This window comes from Physella acuta, unplaced genomic scaffold (genome assembly GCF_028476545.2).
Source record: "Physella acuta isolate Inbredline_101_S28 unplaced genomic scaffold, ASM2847654v3 ptg000997l, whole genome shotgun sequence".
In the NCBI taxonomy this organism is placed as follows: Eukaryota; Metazoa; Mollusca; class Gastropoda; family Physidae; genus Physella; species Physella acuta.
This window is the reverse complement of record NW_026732514.1, coordinates 220,714-237,921: the sequence shown is the minus strand read 5'-3', so window position 1 is coordinate 237,921 and position 17,208 is coordinate 220,714. Positions and strand designations below refer to the sequence as shown.

General features: G+C 33.5%; 2 protein-coding genes across 4 annotated transcripts; one reads left to right on the top strand and one right to left on the bottom strand.

Annotated features, from left to right (window-relative positions):
• Window positions 1-491: 491 nt before the first annotated feature.
• Window positions 492-2,624, bottom strand: LOC131954427 (uncharacterized). The gene is made up of 3 exons (XM_059318095.1): window positions 2,475-2,624; window positions 1,289-1,514; window positions 492-737 (listed from the first exon to the last, which is right to left on the bottom strand). Exons 1-3 carry the CDS (start codon window positions 2,528-2,530, stop codon window positions 552-554), a joined length of 468 nt encoding a protein of 155 aa, XP_059174078.1. The 5' UTR covers window positions 2,531-2,624; the 3' UTR covers window positions 492-551.
• Window positions 2,625-2,877: 253 nt separating this feature from the next.
• Window positions 2,878-15,794, top strand: LOC131954414 (protein wntless homolog B). Of its 3 annotated transcripts, XM_059318073.1 has the most exons (15): window positions 2,885-3,104; window positions 4,008-4,147; window positions 4,255-4,411; window positions 4,573-4,703; window positions 6,931-7,083; window positions 7,364-7,500; window positions 7,598-7,638; window positions 7,802-7,929; window positions 8,109-8,206; window positions 8,677-8,740; window positions 9,011-9,154; window positions 9,477-9,630; window positions 10,142-10,225; window positions 13,811-13,923; window positions 15,480-15,794. In XM_059318073.1, the coding sequence occupies exons 1-15, from the start codon at window positions 2,999-3,001 to the stop codon at window positions 15,546-15,548; spliced, it is 1,719 nt and encodes a 572-aa protein (XP_059174056.1). In that variant the 5' UTR covers window positions 2,885-2,998; the 3' UTR covers window positions 15,549-15,794. The 3 variants fall into 3 exon arrangements, with proteins under 3 accessions (XP_059174055.1, XP_059174057.1, XP_059174056.1); XM_059318072.1 differs by having other exon boundaries at window positions 2,878-3,104; window positions 13,811-15,794; XM_059318074.1 differs by lacking the exons at window positions 13,811-13,923; window positions 15,480-15,794 and adding an exon at window positions 12,853-13,033 and having other exon boundaries at window positions 2,881-3,104.
• Window positions 15,795-17,208: the final 1,414 nt, after the last annotated feature.

The window sequence follows — 17,208 nt, the reverse complement described above, 5'->3', positions numbered from 1 at the left end:
ACGTGACCGCGCAACCGATAGATTAAATGTGCAACGCTGAGGGCAGTGATTCTTAACCTTTTTGAAAGTACTGAACCCCAGCAGTTCCATATGCGCTTTCACCGAACCCTTCTTAACAGTTTTATCGTCAGCACTGATAATGTCGGATCGTGAATTATGAGTCGGGAAAGTTTCAACTAACTCTCCGTGAAGCAAAATGAAAGAAACACTACTGAACAAGCCAGATCACTATACAAACCAAAGCAACTGAAGATGATTTCACGACATTGCTCGAACTTTGATCCCGGTTTAAACAAAAATTATTGTTCAAACTATGTAACACACATAGTGCTCATTACAAACGTGAATTGCTTGTATATTTCTGTAATTCATACCTCATGTCCATGTTGCACATACAGGTCTGTCTTCAAACATTATAATATGCAATACAACCCACACATAAAATTCACATGTTTATTTACTTATAATGTTGACAATTATGTAATGTAAAGGATGAAATAAACAATTGATTACAACAAAGAGCCCATGTATACACCAGTTTCTGTGGACAACTAAGGTATTTTAATATCCTGGCATAAGTTATTTAAAGAGCACTTTGACTGCTCCAGTTCGCTGTCCAGTGACTTAATTTTTTCAAGGACGGCCAGTAGTTTGTTGACCTCAGCATCTAAAGCTTTACCTTTGACCTCGTGCATATGGTATGTATATCTCTCTATCATCTCACACGCTTTCTCTGCCTGTAAACAGAGAGTGGGGTGGAGCTTATAGGTCGAAGGCTCAAATGAAAATATGTTTTTAAGTAATTTAGTGCAGGAATTTAAAAAAATTGTGTTTCACAAATGCCTGTACAGTGTAGTTAATATAAATTTAATTTCTCATGCATATATTAGCTGCTTCAACGTTTAAATAGTTTATTTATCCTAAGATACTAATGGTGTTAGACAGTATTAAAAGTGAATAATGGTAACATTTTAAAAATTTAAGTACTTAAGTAAATATAGGGCTTACATCAAGTAAACTTCATGTAAGTAATAAGCATCATGACATATAAGGAATTATGCCTATCATAGCCATAATTTGAAATGAGAAAAAGGCTACTTATAACTTCTGTGGTTATACAAGAACGCATTTTTCATTTACCAAATAATAAAGGCACTTAAAAATCTAACCCTAACTGTAGCCTTTACTCTACAGACACAATCCTAATAACAGGAGCTAAAATATTGCTGTCGGACGTACTAGTTAACAAATATAGAGTGTGCCTAAGAGTTGAGCAAAATTGTCTAACCTGAGACATGATTTCTTTCTTAACGTCGGCCAAAATTTGAAGATCTTGGCTTCTTTTTTCTTTGATGTTGGCCAGTATTTCAGCCAGCATTTCTTCAATCTGCTCTTTAGTCAGCTGTTGATGTGTGCGGCTGTCATTAGATTCTAGCTGGCTCGTTTCCTCGCTATCCATTACTTTATCCTGGGCAGGAGCATCACCACTATCTGTAGGGCACTTTTGTGGAAACCTAGAAAGAAAAATCCACAGATTTTCAATCAGATATAAACTTTCCAAGGTTTTAGACATAAAAAATATGTTTAGTACCGTATGGGTGGCGCCCCGGCGGTAGTGTGTGTCCCTAGGTCTCCCGCGGCTTTCTTCGAATCTGGTTTTCACCATGAGCACTATGGCACCCACATTCGTTTTAAAGAACGCCTACACTACAGACACGATGGTACCTGCTGCTTCTGAAGTAGTGTAACCTGTGGCTCCCAAGAGCTTCACCCGGAGGGTCACCGAAGTGACATTACAAGGGTAATCAACGTACAATCAAGGTTTTCATGAACCCCCCCCCCCCCACTCCCTGGCTTCTGGTAGGTAGTGTGGATAAACCCGCGCCCCAGCAACTAAAAAAAAATAATTTAAAAAATAAATAAATGTAATCACACATTGTTTACATTCAAATAACTCGAGTTGTGATAACTGAAAATTATAAGTTCGTTATTTAGGAATACTCAACAGCATAAACTGAAAACCCGTGCAGATAAATTAAAGCTAGATCTAGATCTAGATATCTAGATCAGTGTTTCTTCCAGACTAATTTCTCCGGGGGGGGGGGGGGGGCACTTGACATTTTCGGGGGGGGGGGGGGGGGGCGGGAGACTTTTTATGGGGGGAGGGGGGCGGACGCTGTTAATTACAAGTATATATTTTCTATATAAATTTCATTTCGTTCGGGGGGGGGGGGGGGGCGGTAGACTTTCTTCGGGGGGGGGGGGGGGGGGGCTATGAAGAAACTCTGATCTAGATCTACTACCTACTAAGTCTACTACTACTAGATCTAGATTCTAGATCCACTTGCATGTTTCGTAAAAAAACACACACTCTAACTAGAGTCTAAGTCTAAGTCAGACTAAGTCTATTTTGAGCAGCTGTCAATTCATGTAGCGTAGTAAATCGAGACCTAGATCTAGATCTAGTTACTCACAACATTTTGATATGTGGAGACTGCTCATTTTTATCTTCAAGGTATTGATCTTCCATTTCGTTTTGTCCTCTTTCTAACTAGATCTAGATCTAGAAAAAAAAATCTAGATCTAGAATCTAGACCTAGGCCTAAGTGGCTAAGAGATTGATGGAAATATTGTATGATTGAAAGGGAATGAACAAAATCTTCTGCTACACATTCAAAATATTAGAGTACATTCCCCTGCTTTAGATCTATATTTAGTATTTTTATTAACGGAAATAAAATCGATAATTTTTTCTTCTTTTCTTCTTTACCATATACTAGAATCTATAATCATTAATTTTATACTAAAATCAACACGTCTTATTGAAAAAATTAAATGTTGAATATTTTATCATAATTTAAAAGTTTTGTTTTCTAAAAAGTTTCTGAAAAGGAGGAGTAAAATTTATAAACCTACGCTCCCCGTCCTACCCCGTAACGCCGCATCAGCACCGATTCGCAGTTTTTCTTTATTCTTATTTTATTACTTCCTTACCAAGATGGCTGGAGTAGTTCTTGAGACACTTAGCAATAAAAAGCTAATAGTACTTAGCTTTTCGCTAGTTCTCATTCTCATTGTCTTCTTTTTAATTGGAGGCCTTATTGGTGAGATTTATTAATACTTTTATTTAACGATCTGTATTATATTTTTTCTGTTGTGTTGTCGATTGAGTGTTCGTCTGTTCGAGTTTTCTTTTTTCTTTTTCTTTTATTTTTTAAAGAATTTTATTATAGAAGTCTAGAGTTGTGAGAGTCAAGATCTAGATCTAGAATAGAGATCCTCTATCTAGTCTCTACTCAGTTAGTGAACTGTTAGTGGCTTAGTTGACTACACTACAGTAACAGTTTAAGTATTTACATTAATTAGTAAACTAATCATTCAATGACTCATTGACAATGAATTAGAGTTAGATCAAGTAGGCCACTGTGTGTGCTGAGTCTATCTCAGAGGGGGGGGGTACATATGTCGGATGATATTTCGAGTCGTCCCTTTGAATCCCGGCTAGAACGTCCCCGGGCGCAGACCTTAGGGGGCGCCCAAATGGGTTGGAAAAACAAATTAAAATGTCATTTTAGCTGCGTTTTTTGGATTTTAAATAGTTTGCGCAGTGGGGGGGGGGTGCAAGTCGAAAATTTGCTCCCAAGGGGAGCGCCAAATTGAAAGTTTGTCCCCGGGCACCGGGAATGGTCGCTAGCCTCTGGTCTATCTTATCTAAGAATCAATTTTTTTCTAAGACAACCTTTTTTTGTGTAGAGTATTGTCTGGCATCTATAATACCAATTCTCAATTAATTTAGGCCTAGTTGTTGGAAGTGGCTATTCTGACCTGGGTCCTAATTACTAATTAGACTTACTTAAAAATGTTTAAAAACCTAGCTCAAAGTGATAAGAAGATCTTAGTACAATCTAGGCCTATTAAATACTCACATTATGTTGTGATGTATGGTGATTTGGTTGTTGTCTAGCTATAGATTAAATCCACTAAAAATCAAAATATATATTTCACAGCTCCAGCTCCGAATAGTGTGATGGATACTCTGACAGTTAAATGCTATGATAAAGATAACCTGTGGCAAATTAATGAAATTAAGCCTTTCGTCCCAAGAGGTGAAAACAAATGTACTGATATTCAAAGTTTAAATGACCCAGTAAGTTTTTTTTTTCACTTGTTATTTAATTTAAAATTGTTTAGAGTTTTGCAATGTTTAATTTTTTATTTGAATCTGAAGCAATTTTGATATTTGTTCCTTAACAGAAAATAGAAAAATACCACATTGATGCCAATGAAATTGTGTTTTCACAAATGATTCCTTTGCCACGAGACAACAAACAACTTGATATGTCAAGATGGTTTCAGAGCCTCATAAGTGTTATCAATTTAAATGTTGAATACAAAAATGACAACCCTTATCGTAAGTTAAAAGCGCATTCTCTTAATCTTTAACTTGAAGTGTACTTTTTTCAGATTTACAGATTAGTAAAATCATTATACTTAGCTGAGGTAGTGATTTTATTTAAGTAAGTCCGCCTAATTCTTCTTAGATGGTTCATTATATTTCCTTAATTTAAACAGCTGAAAAGGAGAAACCAGAGATGTTAATTGAAGCCAGACTATTCTACAAAGACAAGGAAGACAAAGATTGGAAACTGCTTGCTCAGTCCACAGAAAAAAGAAACCTGGACTGCTCTATTGAGGATGACAAGGTATAGAGTCCTTGCAAACACGTGACCTAAATCACGTGATACCTACGCCCGCCGCCACAGTGGTGTACATCAGACGTAAACACAATCAGCTGTTCGCCAGCGCTGGACGTGTTCACCAGCGCTGGACGTGTTCACCGTATGTAAAGAATCGCGCCCGCGGAAAAGGAAAAATATGTTAAAAAACTTGAACTCTTAGGAATTGAAGATCCTTATACAGTTATTGACAGTTTCGTGGATAATATAAATATGTGGCCGAAATTTCTAAATAAAAATACTGTTAGTAATACCGTTTGCGTTTAGAGTTTAAGTAGACGAAGCTGATCAAATGCAGTAATATATTAGAGGTTATCTACTGTAGCAAACGTGAGACCACTTAACTCCTACAAAACCCACACTACAACGGCTAATATAATCCATGGGTAATAACCAATCTGGGTAGCATGTTATACAATTTAAGACCCTTATAATCCAGCAGGGAAGTAATCAGACACATTAATACTGACGTTCAACCCTCATGATGGCTGCCCCCACCTGTATCTAGCCCACAATAAAACCAAAGAGGAGTCTGCCCTGCCCTCCCCTGAAAATGTCTCACCTCCGTGATACCCAGCCCCACAGAGATAGTATTTCTTATATAATTTTGACCCTCAGGGCCCAGCAGGGAGAACAAAGGGGAAAGTCCCACTGCTCTCCCCTCAACACTTCTCACCTCGGTGTCATGTTATGTCATTTATAGCACACACGGCTTATCAGGGGAAAGCATTAAGAATCTTAACTCTGGACAGCTACACACTAGTATAGTAGCTACACACTAGGTGCCTACTGTAAACTACTAGACTGTAGGCCCTATGTAGACCTGCAATTGTATCAATTGTAGACTGGGTCCATTGTTATTATTCTAAACCATCTCACTTATAATGTTTCTAGCTTGATTTGTTTCTTTAATAAACAGTGGATTTAAAAAAAAAAAAATTAGTCTAATCATTAACCAAATAATAATAATGTGGTTATTTGTTGTTGGCTGGTATGATCTAGATTGTACTACTAGGCTACAAAAACTTAGTAGACCAATTACTAGATATGAATTTGAATTTAATTAAACTCAGTCCAGTATCAGATACATATTGCTGTAAAAAGACAACAAAGTAGGTAGGCCTTAGTAATTTATTAAAGCCTTCTACTACAATAATATCAACTACATGCTTGTATAAAGTTTTTACAATTTAATTTAAGTAGCAGATTCTAGATCTAAGTCTAGTCATATAATCTATTTCAATTTCAGAAAATTTCGTTTGCTAAAAAAATGATTAGATAATAGAGCGAGATTTTAGATCTTAGAGACAATTAAATGCTTTATTAGGCCTATTATGACTACTTTTGATTTATTATGGGTGTATTTTGAATCGAATGTAGATCTAAAGTAATTAAATTTAAGTAAAGAAGTAGATTCTAGATTCTATGTCTACCCAGCGGAGCCAGGTATTAGGCCTACTATTAGATCTTATTATTCTTATTAGCCTATTACTTTTGACTTTGTCTTTTACTATTAGTATTTGTGAAGGTCGAGCATATTTGTTTTATTAATAGTTATCTTTTATAATTAAAATGAAGTTTATTATTTTACTGTCCTTACATGAAACAAAGTATCGAGAACTGCATTTGATCAGATTCGGCTACTTTAACTCTAAACGCAAACAGTATTACTAACAGTATTTTTATTTAGAAATTTTGTCCACATATTTATTTATACGAAACTGTCAATAACAGTATAAGGATCTTCAATTCCTAAGAGTTCAAGTTTTTAACGTATTTTTCCTTTTCCGCGGGTGCGGTTCTTTACATACAGTGAACGCGTCCAGCGCTGGTGAACACGTCCAGCGCTGGCGAACAGCTGATTGTGTTTACGTCTTGTGTACACCACTGTGGCGGCGGGCGTAGGTATCACGAACGGACGTGACGTCATATGAAAGGACTCTATAGGCTTTACATGTAATGTATTGTTTGGACATCTGTATGTTAGCAATTAAGTACATTGTACTTCATAGTATTGTGTGCCTTACTCATAAGTAAAACTAGATTGGTGAAAACTCTAAACACTTGGAACACTCAGAAGTCACAAGCAACAATTTATAAATGTGTACCCGTTTTTAATCCTGTTTGAAAAATTATTTCCATATTTTTACCTAGTATTTTGTTTTAAGTGGTGCTTTATTTATTTTTTCTATAGCGTGTAGATGGCAACTCATACAACTGTGATTTGATTCCACTGTTTGAGTTAGGGAGTGTCCACTATGACTACTACCTTATCAACATACGTTTACCAGTCAACCTGAAGAACACCGTCAACCATTTTGGCCAGTTGGGAGACATGTACATTATTGTAAGTTATTGCTCATGGAGGAATGTCAGCATTGAAAATGGACATTAATGGGGATTTGAAAGCTTCGTTGTTGTAATTTACAGTGGGATTATTTTTCTTTAAAAAGGCAGTACATTTTTTCTTTAAGCTATGCAGGTTTGATAGTTTATTTAACTATTATTTGATAAAGTGAATTTTTAAAAGTTTTGATGTAATGAAAAACACATGTCCTTTACAATGCAGTGGAATTTTTTTAGTTCAGATGTTTACTGACCTGTATTATTTCTCTTTTTTTTTAAAGTTCATTTTCCAGAATGGTGGTTTCACAAAAGTGTGGTTTTCCATAAAAACCACCATTTTCCCAGTGGTAATAGCTGTGCTTGTGTGGTTCTGGAGGAGAGTCATGACCCAAGGACGCTCCACCAATCTGACAGAAAGGTAACTCGACTTTAAGTCACAGGTTATTATTCTTTAAGTATATTATTTCAAATTTGTGTTCATTGCATATTGAAAATAATTTTATTTTTTGTTTCAGAACTATATTTTCTCTTGGAATCATCCTCTCCATTATGAACTGTAAGTTAATAAATATTTTATAACCAGTGGCAAAAAATGTAACATGAATTTAAATCATGTAAGTGTGACAAATTACTTATTTGTAAGTTTTTAAATTAGAATTACACTTTAAATACTTGCAAATTCTTATAATGATGTTTGTATTTTGGTACTTTATAAACAGGTCCAATAGAATGGCTGACTCTGTTTGTCAACATGCCCTTTATGATGTTGCTCAATGATATCAGAGATGGAGCATTCTACGCAATGCTTCTTTCATTCTGGTTAATTTTTGTGGGTGAACATCTGATGGTATGAAGACTCAATTTTAATTGTATATAGTGTGTTAAATACTCAGTTTTTGTTGCACATATACTTTTTAAATTTGTATAAAGTCTCAATTTATTTTTTTAAATAAAGTGTTAATTATTTAGATTTTTTCTAATTGAATTAAATTTGTTTCATATGCAAGATTGTAAACTTTTTGTTAGGATCAAGTTGAAAGAAACAAGCTCTCTGCCTACTGGAAACATCTGACTGTTGTTATCCTTGCCTGTCTTGCATTGTTCATCTTTGAGATGTGTGAAAGGTATTTTACATTATAACTACCTATATTTTATACAAAAATTACATGGTGACGATTCAGTCATATTTTGTTTGTAGTTAGTATACATTTTTTTTACACCTTAACAATACTCTTATTTCTCTTTAAATGTAACTTTTTTTTGTATTCTTACTTTCTTGTATACTGAATATTGTAATCTTGCAAAAAAAGAAAATCCAGATGTTTTACGCCTCCCTGAGTCGGAAAACTTAGCTGTGCTATAGATGAAATATATACATTTTAGATGTACTTTACATCTGATTGAGACTTAGAAAGCAGCATATTCTAAGAACTCTTTGTGACCTTAGTGTTTTCTTGAAAAAGATTTGTTTTTTACCAACCTACCTAACATTTGTATATCCCGAATTCACTGGTCGTTACACTGATCCTTACTGTTAAGTATGAAAATACCAGGAAGCTTAGGGGAGCTCACTCTTGATTTATTTTTTCTCTAGAGGGACACACTTGACAAACCCCTTTTACAGCATCTGGTCATCAGAGGCAGGTGGTACAGCTGCAGTATCCTTCACAACTTGCTTTTTATATTACTTTATTAAGACTTAATTTATGATACACTTTATTTATCTCAGTGGCGTAGCGAGGTCAGGTGTCACCCGGTGCGGCACTTAATGGTGTCACACCCCGCCCCCCCCCCCCCCCCCTCACTACGCCTCTGATTTATCTGTTAGCCTTAGTTATAATAGTCATTAATACTAGTCCTGTTGTTTGAAAAGCAATTATATTAGTTTTAATGTAAACAGTAAAAAATTTCCTTGACTTTTGTGACAGTTTGGTTTCATCATCACAGCTGGTGTCGCTGCTTGTCTCTATTTCATCTTCCTGTGCTACCTTGTGTTTAAGGTTTTCAGGAATATTAGCGCCAAGCGAAACTCACTATTGCACATGAGCACCCTGCGCAGACAATATTACTCTGTAAGTTCATGCTCATTGTAAACAAAGTACATTTTTTAATTGTAATGAGTTGATGAGTACATTATAGTCTTTACCTTAATTATTTTATATTTATTATGTTTTAAAATTTCTCTCAAGATCAATCTTAAACTTTGTTTTGTTACAATTGTCATATGTATACTCGGTAATAGATGATACTTAGCCATTTCATATAATTTTATAGTTAGATCAATATTTTTGTGAAGATTTAAAAAAATGTAGGGATATCAATGCTAAGTGTTTATTGTAGTTAGCTCACAGTTTTTTTAAAGTATTAAATACCTGCTCTTCTTGTTCTTTTCAGGGACGTATTTTCAGATTCAAGTTCCTCATGGTGGTGACATTGCTGTGCGCTGCACTAACGGTCATCTTCTTCATCATTGGTCAGCTGAGTGAGGGTCAGTGGAAATGGGCTGACGTTGATGTCAGTCTGGAGTACACCAGTGCTTTCCTCACAGGTCAGTGCCAGAGTTCTGTACTTGCTAGGTACAGTTAGATAAATTTATTCAGAGGTAAACTTTTTATAGGGAAATGTAAATATACAAGATAATTTTTTATTAAAGGTTTTTTACTTTTTATTTATTTAAATTTATGCTTGTGTTTTTCATTGTTAAAGCTTACATAATAATACAAATAACCAATTTTTATATTCTTCTTCTTCTTTCTAAATTCTAAAATTGGATAGGATTTCCTCAAACACAATTAACTATTAATGTGTCAACATGTTATGCACTATATGACCTGTTGACTCCAATTTCTCTCTCCAAGATGGGTTGCTGTCCCCAGCTATGGAACCTCCTCTGCCCAGTGTCAATGTTGCACCCAGTATATAGAGCTATATATTCATGCATAGGACTGAATGATATACATGTATCTATTCTTTGGTTTAGCGAGCATGAGCTTTACTGTCCTGATAACAATGACCACCATTTTTATATCCTGATAGTTTATTTTTTTGTTTATTTCCAGGTGTTTATGGAATGTGGAACGTCTATGTGATTGCTCTTCTGTGCCTGTACGCTCCCTCTCACAAGAAGTTTGCCACTGATATTGGTGAGCTGTTGGTTTCATAAATTCTTAGAGTGACTACTTAAAACTTGTTATAGATGAATTGAAACATTCTATCTATGCTGAGAACCTACACATAATGGTTAATTTAAGATTTAGAAGCTCTGCAGTTAGAATCACTGAGAGCGCCTGTGAAGATCAGCCAATACTGTTGAAAATGAAGTACTAAAATTTCAAAATAGTCAGTAGTGTCAAATAAAAATTTTCCTTTCTTTCTTAAAAACTGTTTAGCCCGATAAGCACATGAATCCCCCTAAACAGTGTCCAAATACATTTTATATTATTAAAGTACATCCTTAACAAAAGCATGAAAAGAAAGGCTAATCCAATGAACTAAATAGTGATTAATCAAGTTTTAAAGGATTAATACAATGACCCGAAACAAATTATTATTATAAAAAGGCTTATCCAGTTACATTAGAAAAAGATGAAAAATGCTAATCCAATGACCTGGAGCATAAGACCGAAAAGTCTAGAAATTAGAAAAATGAATTTCAGACTTAAAAAAATCTAAAAAAATTCTAGATTTTGGGCTATTTAAAAAAATCTGGAATTTAGTTCTGGTAGTGAAACTTATCCACGACGTCTGTACTTTTGGATAGCCATTTTTAGCAGTTTTTACTTCTAATCTTTTGAACTGAGAGTTTTACCGAACTTAGAGTCTTACTGATGACTGAATTTTTCTGAAATAAGTCTAACATTTTCTTCCGCTTCTTTCGTTCTCAATTTTGTCAGAAATTAATAGAGAAAAGTAAATTTATTTAAAGAACTATTTATGTATGAAACAAATTCGTGAAACTCATAAACTGCATACTTTTTTGATAAACTCATCTTTATTATAAACCATCACTTTTGGTTGTTATCGCAATGAGACCTACAATATGTTTACGATATGTGACCAATGTGTTCACACTGACTCAGTCATGCTAGCACTGTACTATAATTTAAATACATATAATTTGAAGTTGGTGGTTTTTAGTTCATAAAAAATCTACATCATTGTAGGTTTGACATGTTCAGAGGCATTTATGATGTAGGTGAAATCAGGATAATACATGATGAATGTAGTGTAAAGCTAACAAAATAATAAGACTGTAGGTCTTTTATAATTTGTTAACCATTATTTAACAAAGCCGTATCATTTTTAAATGTATGTTTCAATTATTATAGAGAATTTGGCATCAATCATCAAAATGTGTTAAACACCTTGAAATACCATGAGAAAATTCCCCCCTCCCTCGTCTTGTAAATAATATTTAGCCTTTTTTCTTGGGTAGGCAGTTAAATTTTTGTTAAAATATGATATAGACATACATGGCATTTGGTGGATCCTGTTTTCTGTGATAGAATTTTGAAACTTAAAGTTCAAGTGTATGGGTGGTCATGTCTGCTTTAAAACTAGATCTATTATACTGGTAGCTTGTTTCAGTGGCGCATGAAAGTATCACAAATCATTTCTATTTTTGCACTTGTTATTATTTCTAATTTTTTTATAGTCATTGTAGTGACAGCTCTTAAGCTGATTGGCTGATTGTGTTGATGAATTTCTTAACACACTAATATTAACAATAATCTTTTGACTATTTGGGAAACTTATCAAACCTTTGTCAATCTGGTCACATGCCCAAGTTACAGTGAAAATCATTTCTATTAAAGACATTATTTGTTGAAAATATAAGGACTCTAAGTTTATATGCCTAGAGGAGACTAAATTTTGTTCAGGGTAATAATGGTGTTTTAAAAGTGGCTATCACTATACCTGTACTGACAACTATTGGAGCAGATTGACAAACTACTACCATATTTTAGAACAAGAGGAGCCCAAAGAAAATTATTTAAAAAATTTTTTTGAGGATGAATTGACTCAACTGAAGACAAAAAATATTAAGAGGAGCCATTGACTCCATCTGCTGATGAGCCAATGACTCCATATGCTGATAAACTTGCAGATCAGGCTAAAGCCCATCAAAACTTTTATTTTCTAAGTAAAAATCAATGTGCATAGACCAAGTCAGCTGAAATAGTTGTATCAGAAAAGTCTATACAACTTTCCAAAGTTTTGATTTAAAAAAAAAATAAGATGTAAATAGAACACTCACACTGGTGCCTGAAGTAAAATTACCTATTATCAATACTGTTGTTAAATTGACATTTCAAATTGTACATTTCTTTATGCCGCTAAAGCGTTATCTGTATTAAGTCTGGAATTTACCCAAGAAAATGGTCTGGAAAAAGTCTGGAATTTTACTTTCAGAAAGGTCTATGAAAATTGGAAGCTAATATTTAGAAATCTAAATTCAATGAGCTGAAAAATGATTAGAAATTCCAATGACATGAAAAAAGATTAGAAAAGCTACTCCGATGAGCTGAAAAATTATTTGAACGGCTAATCCAAAGACATGAAAAAAGATTAGAAAAGCTAGCGCAATGAGCTTAAAAATGATTAAAAAGACTAAACCAAAGACATTAAAATAATTAGCAAGGTTAATCCAATGACCTGATAAAGGATTAGACAGGCTAACCCAATGAGCTGAAGACTAATAATAAAGGCTAATCCACTGAGCTGAAAGTATAGAGTTTAACCGCTGGCATATTTTGGCTTGATTCTGCAGATGAGACAGACAGCACCAGTAGGGAGGAGGAGGTCCAGCTGACACAGATGCCGTCAGAGTCCTCCAATATTTCCAGCCTACTGGCAAAAACAGCTGCTGACTAGACGCTGGCACCCTGCTGGGTTCTCATATCACAGGGTCAACCCATTGTCTTCATCACAGGAGTAACACAGCAACAGCACAAAGAACATTAGGAAACAGAAACTTGAATTTTGAACTGTGATGAGTGATAATATTTTATCGTGTTTTGTTCAGCTAAAACACAACAAAAACAATTTTTAAAAAAACATTCCTTTATTTATTTGGATATGTAAGAATCAGAAAATTAATTATTTACACAATTTATAAACCTGCGTTCAACGCCGTAAAAAGAAATCAAGTAGCAAATGCTAGACCAGGCTGTATTAAGACAATCTGAAAAATAGATGCATTTTCTGTTTATTGACTAATCGACAAAGGAATCCAAGCAATAAATAAATAGTTGACTTAGCAATACTGTAACCAGCCAGTTCTCTGACTAATTTAAATATTTTTTTTATATCTAATACTAATACTGTTAATAAATGTGTCAATGAGTACTTTAGTTTAGATGCATATATAGCTTTTACAAACTTGCTTTATCACTTGTATATAAGACTAAAATGTAAATAATTGTACACTTTCAGTTGTTGTCAATGTATATTTTTACACTACTAAAATTTATCATATATTACAAAATTAATTATTTACTGTCTTCACATTTTTTAAAAAGTTGTACTTTTGGTTATCAGTGATAAAACATAAGACCTCTGTTAATGATTTATTTACATGTTTGATTTGCCGGCATAATTAAAATGTGTATCTATTTATCAAAATGTTGTAACATACCATCGTCCACATAGGTATTAATTAATGATTTTACAAATGTTGATGCTACTGACTAACCTGAAGCTATATGTCCATTGCAACATTTTTGTAGTCAATTCAAAGCTGCCTGAGCATCTAGCTGTAGGCAAAGTCCATACCTTGGCACTGCTAGAGAGTTTTGGCCCTGAGAAGGTGGGAATATGGACCTTAACAAACCCTCAACAGGTAAACCACTTTATTCACAAAAATTTACATTATGTTAAGTTAAAAGCTGTAAATAAATGTTTATTTCCATTTGAGAGATTCTTAACCACAGCTTTCCTTGCTGCAAATTATTTTGCTTACAAAAAACTGTTAGCATCAATATACTTTTGTAAATAATATTTTGGTAAAGAACGTAAACAAATAGATTTTTAATCATGTAAAATAATTGGTTGAAAATACCCAGTTTTAAAAAGTTGACAATATTCTACTATTGTACTAAAATGTAATGCTAACCACATCTGTTTAGTGTAGTGTAGCAAAAACAGTAGCTTCATAATATGTTACATATGGTATCAACTTTGTCCATAATATTGTTTGAGCACTATTTAAAGAAAGAAGAATCAAAAGCTCTGTGTTCATTACCTGTACTGCTGTTTAAAGACAAAAACTTTACAAGCTGATTTTGTTACATTCAAGTTTTACCTTGTTCATATGGGTGGTATTTCATATATAAATAGTTTCATTTGAAGCTGGCTTGTAACTTACATATCATGTGTTGTGACATTATTCTAGTTTAAGTCTCATCTACAAGCAATAATAGCTACCCAATCTTGATGTTCTAATGTAATTTACAAATCTTTGAGTTGTGATGGAATTATTCTACTTAAAGTATTAATGTAATTTATAAATAATGTGTAATGAAATTAAGCTAGTTAAAGTATTAATGTAATTTACAATTCATGTGTTTGAAATTTAAAGTCTTAGCTACAAGCAATAATAGCTTTCCATTTGTTGTCCTCTGCAGCCAAAAGTTTTTTTTTCTCTACAACCTGATTGTTTTTTAAATTTAATTTTCGATACAAATCGATTTTTCTCCCACAGCAAAAGAATGTTATTATAAAAATTAAAGTACTTTTCTAAGAAACCCAAATATTTCACAAGCCAAATTTAATTTTTTTTCATCTCAAATTTTTTTTTATCACATACCCCCTTATAATTTTTTTCCCCATTCAGCTTATTAAGAGATAAAATATTTAATCTGTGCTAAGGTTTAAGATGTCATAAATATTTAATTATGCCAACATCGTGAACCATCTATAGGAATAGTTTTTCTACCAACAGATTCTCCATACACACAGATTAATTATATTTATTTATTTAAGTCTGAAGCTTGAAAGGGCTATCATTATTTTTTTTTAATTGTAATTTTGACCTGTTGAAGTAAGAAAAATAAATTGTAGTGACAATTTTTTTTTTTTTGGAAAACTTCAGTAATTTATCTTTTGGCATAAATATTTCCCTTAAGTCAAATAGTCATTTTAAAGAGAATTTTTTATGTGCAATGTTTGCTATTTTCTGAGCTTTTTTTTTCTATTGTTCCAGTCCTATGTTGCCATTATTATTTTTAAATTTTGACCTTTTTAAAAATTTCTACTGACTGCCAACATTAAGGATTTGCTTCCACATTATATCTCAGAGCTGATTTTTAAATTTTCAACTGCATTATTTTGTTCTTTAGGGACTAGACAGATTTTTATTCCAAATTTTTAATGTTTGTTTCCAATATATTATAACAGTTTCCAAGTATTGGAGGAAGTGAAAAACAAAAACTGCTGATACAGCAACTTGATCAGCCAAGCAAGTGAACTTTGATTTCACGGTGAACTTTTGGTTCACTCTTGGTTTGTTTTGTAGATCTACAGATAGCTAGTTGTTAACAGTTAGACTTTTTATTTTCCTCTAGTTGGGTAGTATTTCCTTCTCATGATATTACACCTGTATTTTTATACAACTTTACAAACTTATACTGATTATTTTTAAATTCATATTTTTAATATTTACTTTTTAGATTTAAAGAACCATTTATTAGTTTATATAACCACTACACCCCCCCCCCCTCTCTCCCCCCCCCCCCCCCCCCCCCCCAGAAATATGTAAATATTTATCAAAAATCAAATTCAAATTATTGTTTAGGTCTAATCTAAACTATACTTTTTTTGTAGATTTTTTTTTATTCTTAAAACAAATTTTTTACATTGTAACTTGTTTTTAGACAAAATTATTTGATGCACAAGAACCAAAGTTCTATGCTAACATAAACCTAGTTGCTGGCAAAATGTGCCCATACTTAACATAAACCTAGTTGCTGGCAAAATGTGCCCTTATGTAACTAAGGAGTCACCTTTTTCACCCCGAGCTATTTTGAACTAGAGCCAAAAATAACTAGGGGCTCTAGAAGATCAATTTTTCGACATAAACTAATACATATTACTTTTACTTGCGTGCTTACATTTGTGGTGAATGTTTAAAAAAAATCATATGTAAAATTTCAAATTGTCTTAAGAAATAAATTCGTCTTGGTATTGGTAAGCCAGATAGTAAATTTGATAGTCCTCTGAGTCACACTTTGGGTAGAGTTAAAAGTATAAAACTATAACAAACTACTGACTGGTTCTTTAAGTTTTAACACTGAAGGCCAGATTAGTATTGCCTTGAGACTGTTTGAAATAAGTCAAAAACTGACTAAATGGTAAAGTGAAGTTAACCATTGTAGATGGTCATAATATCTGGATCTTTTAGGGCATAATATTCAATTGGAAATCAAGCCCTAGTTGTTTGTGGAAAATTGTTTGCAAAAAGAATTCCTTAAGATCTGCATATACAATTTATTTCTGTTATATTATCTGTTGTGAATATTTTTACAAATCAGCATTTTGTTTGTTGGGGCTAAGATACAGTTAGCTTGGATGTTTACATTTTTACCTCCCCTGGTCTGGTGTACATTCATATATATTTACATTATTTACATGATTTTGTGTAACTTACGTAGTCATTGTAACAACAGTTTATGTATAAGGGTAATTGTTTCTTTTTGAGTTGTGTAACTTAGACATTTTTATTTTCACTCTTTTAGAAATAAACTTTAATACTTTCTAGAAAATATTCTTGTGTTGCAATTTTAAGACCTATGTATGGTTCATACTGGTGTGCGCAAGAATGAATACTGAAGGATGCATAAGCATAGCTACTCACAACCTAATGCTACTGTTGCTGTTGTTGGCTCTGTTACATCCATATTGTGGGCTTTTTTGTGGTCAGTGTTAGATATTGACTGAAGGTTTGGGGACTGAATCTGTTACTTGTTAGGGGTTGGGGGGGGGGGGGGGGAAAGACAGGTTTCGTTATTGAACTTTTACAGTAAATTATTAAAGTTACTCTCAAAACAAGGTGAAGTAGAGCACACCTGTTTAGGTATTCACATTGGATTATTGGGTTACCAGCTATGTTGTTCCCTCGTAGCTACAC